At 36.9% G+C, this 10314-nt stretch overlaps 1 protein-coding gene across 1 annotated transcript in view; it reads right to left on the bottom strand.

Annotated features, from left to right (window-relative positions):
* Window positions 1-7188: 7188 nt before the first annotated feature.
* The window catches only part of LOC122082842 (putative F-box protein At5g55150), a 4113-nt gene continuing 987 nt past the window's right edge, over window positions 7189-10314 (bottom strand). Inside the window, exon 2 of the mRNA XM_042650629.1 lies at window positions 7189-8574. Within this exon, the coding sequence (XP_042506563.1) occupies window positions 7419-8543 (1125 nt within the window). The 5' untranslated portion in view covers window positions 8544-8574 and the 3' untranslated portion in view covers window positions 7189-7418. The remainder of the gene's footprint in view (window positions 8575-10314) is intronic.

Genomic DNA, 10314 nt, shown 5'->3' with positions numbered 1-10314 from the left:
TAGTTAATTCGCGTTTAAAACGCGTTTAAAACGGCGTCCCGTTTTTTTGCCGTTTTAAACGCCGTTTGCCGAATTTTTCACAGAAATTCGGTAAAAAACGGGAACGGGGCTATTGAAAGTTTTTTTGCCGTTTTAAACGCCGTCCCGTTTTTTTGACAGTAAAAAAACGGATTTTGAAAAATATAAACGTTTTAAAATAGAAACGTTTAAAACGGGGCTATTTTTTTTTATTGTTATCTAGGTATTTAGAGAATTATTATGCCAATTTATGTCTATATATTGCCGTTTTTTTGATACCGTATTATTTAAATATAAACGTTTAAAACACGTATCGTTCGTTTTTTATTTTTTCCCGTTTTTACCGTATTTGACCGTATTTTTGACCGTCCCGTTCACGTTTTGATCCGTTTAAAACATGCCCGTACCGAACAATGTTTTTTTGCCGTTCCCGTTTTAACTAACAGAGATCCTACCCCACCCCCAGGATCTGAAATCTTAACCTTGACCCTATTCGAACTGAAAGAAAATCAGAGTAAGTTCAGGCCGTCGAGGCCAAACTTACATCTTTATTCTCTAGTCTTCAAACTGATTTCATTTTGTCAGCCAATAAGTCTACTACATACTGTTAATTTATATTCATTGGCTTGTTGCTGCCTTAAAACTGGGTAATAGTGATATACCCAATTCGATTTTTCCATTAATGTTTCGAAATTAAGTCACTCACATTTTGATGATGTATTTTATCTTGCTTATTCAATATTCTATACTGTCGAGTTTTCTCACATTTTCCTTCATTTTAATTGTTAAATTTGGCTTTACTTCTTTATTCTCCACTTTTGGTTCTTTCCTTCTCTTTTTAATCCTTTTTTAACTTAATTTGGCTTATAGGGTATTTTAGTCATTTGGGTAATCTAATTGTAACCACATTTTTTTTTACCCCATTTTTCAACAACCTTCATTACTTTATCTCTACTGTTTAATTGGTGGTTTTCTTTTAAGTAATATCATATCTCTGCTTCTTTTTTTTTCGTAATTTCCCCTCCCTTTGACGGCTCTCTCTACCTCCTCTGCCCCCCCCCTCCCCCTCCCCCTCCCCCTCCAGTCCCCCACCACGCCACTGGCCTCTTTTCTCTCGCTACCCAAATAGGTGTTAGGACCGGACCATACCAAGCGGGTCAAGCGGTGATGGTTGAATTGGGGGATTGAGCTCATTTTTTTAGCGGTGTTTTTCAGGTCTTGCCCATAGTTATCTAGGCGTTCGACACATGTTCAAGTGCTGATTTGAAGATTCTTTACATCTCTTTCTATAGCTTTTCTGTCCACATGTCGATCGCTCAAATAATTATGAATAAGGCTTGGACGATCACTGCTCAGAAGAGGAGCCGAATCCTAAATTAGAGACTCAGTTTACCTTCCTACTCGGTTCAACCTACGACACGCTCAAGAAGAAGTTTGTAATAGACTTGAGTGGTGTTCCATTGCAAAGCAAACCTGGAACCGCGACGGTTACATTGACAAGTTTGCCAATGCGTAGCTCAAAAGGGCTAAAAAGATCCTCAATTAGTTTGTCAATGCCTAGCTCAGCAACAAGTTTGCAAGACAACCAAGGAGAGGAAACAGATTAGAAACTCAATTAAGTAAGAGATCAAGAGATTTGCATACTAGAAACTAGACCAGATCATGTTAATGCACGAGAACTTTTTTGTACGCTCACACACTTGGTATTTGGAATCCCCTTTCTCTCTCTGTATTTAATAGATTCTAAATATCAATTGTGTGACATTCTTGTACGTGAACCTGATTTGATCTTCTAAGAAACTATCAATACTAGTATTCAATTATCTTGGAAATAAAAATAATACGATAGCAATTTTGTTTGAGAAAAAAGTCAACTATTATATTAGGGAAAAGGATCTGTCTAGTAGTGTGGAGGCTGCTACGCCCAAACACAGAGGGGGTGCAATGACCATCCCGCCCCGTGAAAGGTAGAAATACCCTGTTGATGCTTGCAGTTGTGCTCCCATTGGCTACCATGCTGGTGGAGGAACCACACTCCTTGACAGAGAACTCTTCCCCATTATGTTATTATATTTATTCATAATAAGTCTGCATAAACAATGCCCCTTCCATATCTTGTTGTAGCGAGAGCCTTGTGCATTGGGTATGACATTTTTTTTAATTATTAAGAAGCGTTTGTAATCACGTAGTATTTATTAAAAAACAACATTACATAAATATAATAATACAAGGGAGAAGATTGCCACATTTATTAGCGATGGAGATGCAGGCAATGGTGATGGTGGTGGTTGTAGCAATGGTGCTACAGTCCTCCCTTTTTTAAAATTCTAATTGCATAGCAAATACAGAAAACAAAATGGCCTTGGATCCGCCGGTCTATTTTGCCTTTTTTTTTTTTAGGAAAAAGGACTTTGTCTGGAATGTTGAGGCTTCGCCAAAAGGGGGGGGGGATGACCTCCCCAACCTCATGAAGGTGAAATTAAAGAAGTATCTGTAAACACTTCCACCAATGAATGATAATAACAATCCATTTTCATCCTATCAAAGTATCATAATCTAAGTATACCTCTATGATATAGCTAAAGTACGTGGAACATTACCCATTTTAATTTCTTCATAACCATATGGAACTCTTTAAAGTATGGATCAAGTATGTATCAATATTACCATGTAATTCCATCTATCTTCTATCACATCCTCAATCCACCACATTTAGTCTAAAAGACAACAACTTGGCGTAATACAATGGTTGGAATTTCATATACGAAGAATTCAACAGTAAATAGGAGTTCTAAATACAGAACTTCTGAATCAGAACATGGAGAAACTTAAGTAATAACTTATAAAGCTTAATTCAAAAAAGGTCCCAAAATTATTGAAGGTCTTATTAATATAAAGGAATTAGTCCAGAAAATTCAGCAAATTCCAATGGTGAAATTGGGAGAGCTTTAGATTTGCTACTTGAACAAGGAATCTTAATTAAAGTTAATCGATGGCAAGTAGTTGCTGATCTTGAAGAGATAGTATAATAGAAAGAATAAGCCATTACTCTGCAGCTAATAGACAATATAATTGAACCCAACAGCAATTGAGAACTATAAGAAAATAGCACTCGCAGAGGTTTAATAATCTGACCAGTAATTAAAAGGAAGATGGAAAGAAGAGAAGGGGGTGCTATGAACAAAGAAATAAGTCAAATAACTATCCACCGAACAAGGAAATTGTGAAACCGGAAACGGGTTAGGAGATAATTTAGAGATTGAGAATTTTTACCATTTTCTTCTTCTCGGGCTAGGATTAGGATTTGGGAAACAGGAAGTTTTCAATCTTTAGGACTGTTTTACAAATTATCATAAAAAAACAATGTAGGGGTGAGAGAGAGAGAGAGAGAAGTCCAATAATGGGACCAACAAGCTAAAAAAATAAAAGACATAAAATATAGAAGTTTACCACGGTAAGTTAGAGACTTCGAGTAAAAAATAGAAGACTTTCGGGCTAGTACAATGTGAGAGTGGGAGGAACGTGTGAGAGTGGGAAAGAAAAAAGAGTTTTAGGAAAAAAAAAATAGAGTTATAATATGAAAATTAAAGAAAGAATTTTAATTAAAAAACGGAAAGTGGATAAAATCCTGTGAGAGTGGGAGGGAGAGAGAATTTTAGTGAAAAAGGAAAGTAGATAATAGACAAAATTGTGTAAAAGTAGGAGAGAGATATAAATAGTATTTAATTCGTATAAAAATATAATAATATAAAGAGTACCAGTAATTTAAGAGAACAATAAAAAAAAAAAAAAAAAAAAATTAGGCTTGATTTGGCATATAGGGTTTTTATTCATTTAGTAATTTTATTTTATCAAATTTTGAGAGCTTTTTTTTTAATTCTGTTTCTTAGTTTTTAGGTTGAATCCTGATAATTTAGGTTTAAAAAAAAATGTATTTATTCATTTATTTTGTGTTTAAAATAAAATTCATCACATAGGGTATATTTATGATTTTGAGCACAATGTTTTATAAGAATTTAGAGACTCTTTTTCGAAAATTTTAACATTAAATTTTAGGATTTATATTTTTTTGTTTAGTTTGAGTTTCCTATTTTAAGGCATTTTACATGGATTTCAAGAGTATCAGATTTTATGGGTGCAAAAATAAGTTTATTATCTATTTATTCTATTATTTTCTGGCTTGAATGATAAAACAATAACTTATGTTAATTTTATCATTAATTAATTATTCAATCTTTTTTGGGATTGTGTTTTTTAACTATTGTTTTCTTTTCCTGTTAGTTGATTTATGTTTTATAGGGATATTTATTATTTAATAAAATGAGTTTTTTTTTTTTTTTTTGGCAGAGAAAGAAAACTATCATTAAAGGAGAAAGATGACTCGGTGAAACGTCGAGCATCGACAAAAGACCTATTTATCATAAAAGGGGTGGATCAATCCACCAAATTTGGGAAAATTTAAGCCTATTAGGCCCCCAAGAAGTTCCCAAGGGAGTTAAATTCCCTGCTAATAAACCTAAAAACAAAAAAAGGTAGCGCGACAGAGCTAACACTTCCAAAACCAAGACTGCTGCAACCCAGTCAAGTGACGGCGAGGCACCATTAATTCACGCAATGGCTGTGAGGCAGTCCAACTTGAAAATAATCCTTTGAATGCCGAACCACTGAGCGAAGAACAAACCATCACGAATAGCTTCCAATTCAGTAGCCGTAACAGAGAAAGACAAGTGCCACTTGCATCTAGCCGCCGAGAAACCTCCCCCAGGATCCCAGATAATTGAGCCTCTCCCACCCGAATTAGAAGCAGCCGACCAGGAACCGTCGCAAAACATGATGAAGTGATCAGCCAATGACACCTGGGGGACAGAAGGCGTGCTGGAAATATTTTGATGCTCTCTGCGACCTTCACAAATCATGTGAGAAAAAGCAGCGAAGGTGGCTTTGATGGATGGAGCGGTGAACTAGAAAATGGCGCGGTTCCGGGATTTCCAAATCTGCCAACTGATGGAGCACCAAACGAGGTCCAGATCTGAAGGGGAGGTGGCCCCTTTGAAGCGTGCATGGATGAAAAAGTACCAATCTTGAACACAAGTCCCGGCGAAGGACGAGACATCGAGTCTTAGAAGCCTTCCAACATGGGGCGGCGTGGGTGCAAAAGAACAAAACGTGGATGATTGTTTCCTCATCAGCGCCACAAATGGAGCAACCACGACTATTGCTGAGACCCCTTTCTAATAGGCAAGAGGCTGTCGCAACGGCATTATGAGCACATCTCCAAATAAAGACTTGTACCTTTGGTTGTATTGGCATTTTTCAGATTTTTTACTAGTAGGGGTCAAGGGAGATGTGAGAGCTACTGGAAGATGGCAAGTTCGGAGTACGTAGACACAAAAAAATAAGCAGATCGGACTGAGAAAATCCCATTTCTTTGAAAAGCACCAAAGCCAACAGCCTTCAATGGGAGGGGACAAAATAGGGAGTTGAAGGAGGAAAATAATCCTCTGTTTTTCTCATCCCTATTTTTCCTTGTTTTGCTACCTGTAGAACGCGACACATGGACAATTTTAAGACCAACGCACTGGATGTAATAATCATCACTCAATCTTGACCGTTGATCTCCTTATTGTCCACGTGTCGCGTTCTGCAGATAACAAAACAAGGAAAAACATGAATGGGAAAATCCGTTGAAGGATGGCACATACATTTGGAGGGGAAAACAGTATTTGGAATAGATCAGATCTCCAACAATTGAAACGCCTATCAATCAAGGTGCTGACCTGATCATTCATAGCATGGGCCGAGCGGCAAGAGATACGGCCAAGTGGGAGTGTTGGGATCCATGGGTCCGTGAAAATTCTGGTTGAAAATCCATTGCCGACTTTCCTCCGCGGCCCTTTTGTAAGTACTTCCCTGCCTTTCAAGAGGCTCTTCCGTCCCTATGAGCTCCGTCTCTGAGATGGGGCATTTAAAAAGTCGTCATTTGCGAAATATTTTACCTTTAATAATTTTACCCAAAGGCAGTCCGGGTTATGAATGAGGCGCCAACATTGTCAAGCAAGAAAGGCCTGGTTGAATGACATGAAATCTCTAAAACCCATGCTACCTTCCTTCTTCCCCCTGCATAAGGTCCTCCAAATTAACCCAATGGATGCCATTACCCCAAATGTTCCTCCACTAAAATTGCCTATTAAGTTTGTTGAGATTTTTGCACAGCTCACGAGGAAGAATGAAATTTGACATTGGAAATGTTGGGATGGATGCCGCCACCGACTTGATCATAATTGCTCCCGCAACGATAAAAGTTTCTCACCATTCCTTCATCTTTTCTTGCATCGGGTCGATAAAGTGAGTGTCTGAATAATACCACTAGTGGTGCATTTAGAATTTGAAAGCTTCATTTTATTTTCATTTGTCTTATTCTAAAAAATGATAATTTGAAGGGTCAAATTAAAATTTCAAATTAATTTAAAATCATATCATTAAATGCATTAAAAAGTCAATATAGAAGATAAAAATGTAAAATCAACAGGGGAAGAGATGACCAGTTACACCTTATCCCAACGCCTGCAACACACCACACCACCTCCGGCTCTCCCTCCCTTGCTGGTTTCGACTCCCCTACTTCTCCATCTCCCTCTCATTTCCCCCTCTTACAATCCAAGTTTCCATTATTTAAGAAGACTTCAAAACCGACCTCTTTGATCCAATAATTGTTTCAAGCTTAGAAGGAAATTTAATTAAGAGATCAGGCAGACTGGCAGAGCATGAAATTCTCTCACCCAATCGACCACAAGGAAACGTTGAGCTGTCAAGACTAATTTAGGCTACAGGATTTGAGACATGATAGATATTTTTGAAAAAAAATGAAGCGCAGGGAAGAGATGGCTACCGGAATGAAGATGTAGAAGCTTACAGAAAGAAGCAGATAAGATGAGACAATAGATTGAGAATGGCTTGCACGCCATGAGGAAAAATGAGATGAATGGCTTGAATTCTTAATCGGACCTATTTAAAATTTTAAAATGGAGTCAGCTTTTGAATCAAGAGTTCTAGACCGTAATCTAGGAGGCAGGTTCTATATATCCGTCATCAAGGTTGATCAATGAAATAAAGGGAATATTCTAGTGTCATTGGTGTCCAACACAAGCATGGTAGATTCATTGTTCTTCATTCAGGAGGTGAAATTGAAATTTAATCTCTTCAAAATGGATATAAACAGTAGAAAAGTACATGAATTCCCTTCTTTCTATTCTTCTCCTCTCCTTCAAAAATGTTGATACGATACTAGCTGATTAATACCACTAAATATTTATACGAAGTAAATAATATTCATACATCAATATAATAAATAAGAAAAATTCCAACAATGACAGGCAACAAATTAAGCTGCAACCTGTCTATTATGGAGAAGGAGAAATCCAAAGAGGTGCACAAACACAAGTAAGGATGTCTGGGCCAACATAGTGTTCATCAAATTCCCCAATCTCCATCCGAAACAATCCCATGTCCTTACGAGCTGTGTCTTTCATAAGACCATATGCACCGTCATCAGTGAAGTAGATACAGTTGGGTTCACATCCTGGATGGTTAGAGGAGAAGATGGCAAATGAGGCGTTAGCACCCACAAACAGCGCACGGTTGTCCAAGCTCTCCACCTTTGTCCACTTCTTGTCATCGAAACTGAACTTGTAAACTTCAAAATCTTCTGTTTCTCGAGCAGATTGAGGCTCATTACACTCTACACCCACATATTCCACAAAAATTCCCCGGCCAACCAAAAAGAGTTCTCCTTCTAACTCCACAAGATAAGGCCTTGCACCAATATCATAATCCTTTGGTGGTTCAGCAATCTCAATCGTCTTTGGATCAGGCTTGGAAATATCAACAATTACCAATTTCCCTTCGTCAGCTATAGCATAGAATTGACCATTCATGTAGATGACATCATTAATACCACCTTGAGGAGTGTATACAGGAGTCCAAACTTCATCTCCCAATCTCAAAAAGGCTAATTTCCTATATTCTGAAAAAATCCCCATAACCATGCATTTCTCATCATTACCAACACAAAGGGTTGGTCTCGAGGATAATATCACTTTTCTTATAAAAATCCGACGAACATATTCTGGACTTACGCTATCATCGTATTGATTTGGGAGGGTTGGTTGAGGTGGAAGCCGAATTAGAACCCGAGATCGAGAAAAGGGGTTAAATAAGTGAATCTCCATATCAAGCCCTAAAGTAATCAACCAACCATAGGAGGACCAACACATCCTCCCACGGGCCTCTGGCAAGTTCAAGCGGTAAACCTTTTTCGTAGAGAGACAGTAAAAGTCACGGTTGTCACTATCTTCCTTCTCTACAAGCATCAACCAGGGTGAAGCAATTGAGAAGTGCCACTTCTCGACTGAAACTAATCGCCATGAATGGCAAACCGCACCAAACTGAGCAATATCTTCGATTTTCGAAAACTGATCCACAATCAATCTTAGAATGTCCTTACAAAGTTCGGCCCAGTTCCCCATATCTTTCCTTGTCTTGGGCAAAATGATAGAACTATAAAAACAATAAAAGAGAAAAATTAATAACATAACATAAAAGAATTATTGCATTATACAAAACAAAAGCAAACATAAACTTGTCAAAAAATACCATCCGAGAAGTTTCAACTTGACCAAAATTATTTATAAATTTCAACCCATAAATGGAGAAAAGTTTCAAAGCATCGTCAACTTCAAAAGATTATCAATCTAAATCAATCATTGGAAGCCCTGCAAACAATTATGTCATTCCATATTATTACTATAAAAATTATTTTCTGTATGATGAAAGTTATTTTGTTTTACTTAGTAAGCTAAGAAGATCGATACTATAATTAGAAGAAGGATCAAAAGATGGGCGAAACCCATATCCATATTGTTACAGTTATCGTCCATTGCCATCGCTGAGGTTTCTCTACATGTGCTCCACTACTAAAACAACTAATTTGATGAGTGGCAAAAACAAAAAAAAACAAAAAAAATGCCGCATCGTTTCTTTGAAACTTATCGTGTGTCCATGAAGGTCTTATGAGCTCTCATACCTTTACTTGGATGAGGAAAACATGAACACTTGAAGCCGCTCAATCTAGTCCATCATTAGTTAAAGTGGAAACAGCAAAAAACTGGGTTCGATATGGCGTGTTTAGAATAACTCAAATTTGAGCTTGACAATCATCCCGTCAAACATTTTGAGGATAGAAACAATTCAAAAACGGAAAACATATGCTTTAATCATTTAAATTTAATATATATAGTATGAAAAATACAGCAGTATACACATATAAATTCACCATTTTGTGCAAGCTCTCAAGTCTCAACTACCTATATAGTACAATGAAACCATCCATTCCAATCTCAGAATCAATTATAGGACAGAGTTTGTTTGAATCAAGATATCATGCAACAATCAATATTCAAGCTACAATCAATTATTTTTTAGCACTTCTCAATCAACAACGAAGAAGCCATGAGAATGTAAAAAACACAAGAAAAACTGCGATGCAACACAAAGATTGCAGATCTTCAAAAATTCTTGGATTCTTTTTCTGAGGAGTCCAAAAAGATCCTACATAGTTTAATCATCAAATGAAGTGCAAGCTGCAGCTACCACTGTTACAGCAGAACATAAGTACGTTTTTTTAGAATCTAAATCAAATATGGAAATTATATCCCTTTAAGGCTGCAACAGCTTCATCCAATATCACTGAAGCTCTGTATGTTGATGGTCAAATTCAGTCCACTTAACACAATAATAATGGTTATCACAATGGGAGGTAGCATTAAAAAAAAAAAAAACCCAAGATTGCAAATTTTAGGAAAAGAGGATAGAAGAAACACCAAATCAATCCAACTCATGGTTTAAAGTATCTCTAATACCGATACGATACCCTCCGATACGTATCTTGAATTTAGCTGACCGATATGATACACACCGATACGATACATGAAATTTTTAAAATCCTTTCGTATTGATATATATCCTACGGTACATACCGATATGTACCAATACACTATCGATACGTACTGATACTCTATGGAAAATATAAAATCGAGGTGAAATATACGTTTCGGTATGTATTGATAAGTATCAGTGAGTATTTGTATGTATCGATCGGTACGTATCGATGAGTATCAATACGTATTGGTATGTATCAATTAGTACGTATCGGTGAGTATCGATACGTATCGATATGTACCGATATAGTGCGCTACGGTCATATAATGACCAAGATGGGTATTTTTTCAGAAAACATAG

Source organism: Macadamia integrifolia, chromosome 6 (genome assembly GCF_013358625.1).
Source record: "Macadamia integrifolia cultivar HAES 741 chromosome 6, SCU_Mint_v3, whole genome shotgun sequence".
Lineage (NCBI taxonomy): Eukaryota > Viridiplantae > Streptophyta > Magnoliopsida > Proteales > Proteaceae > Macadamia > Macadamia integrifolia.
This window is presented reverse-complemented; position numbering and strand designations above follow the sequence as displayed.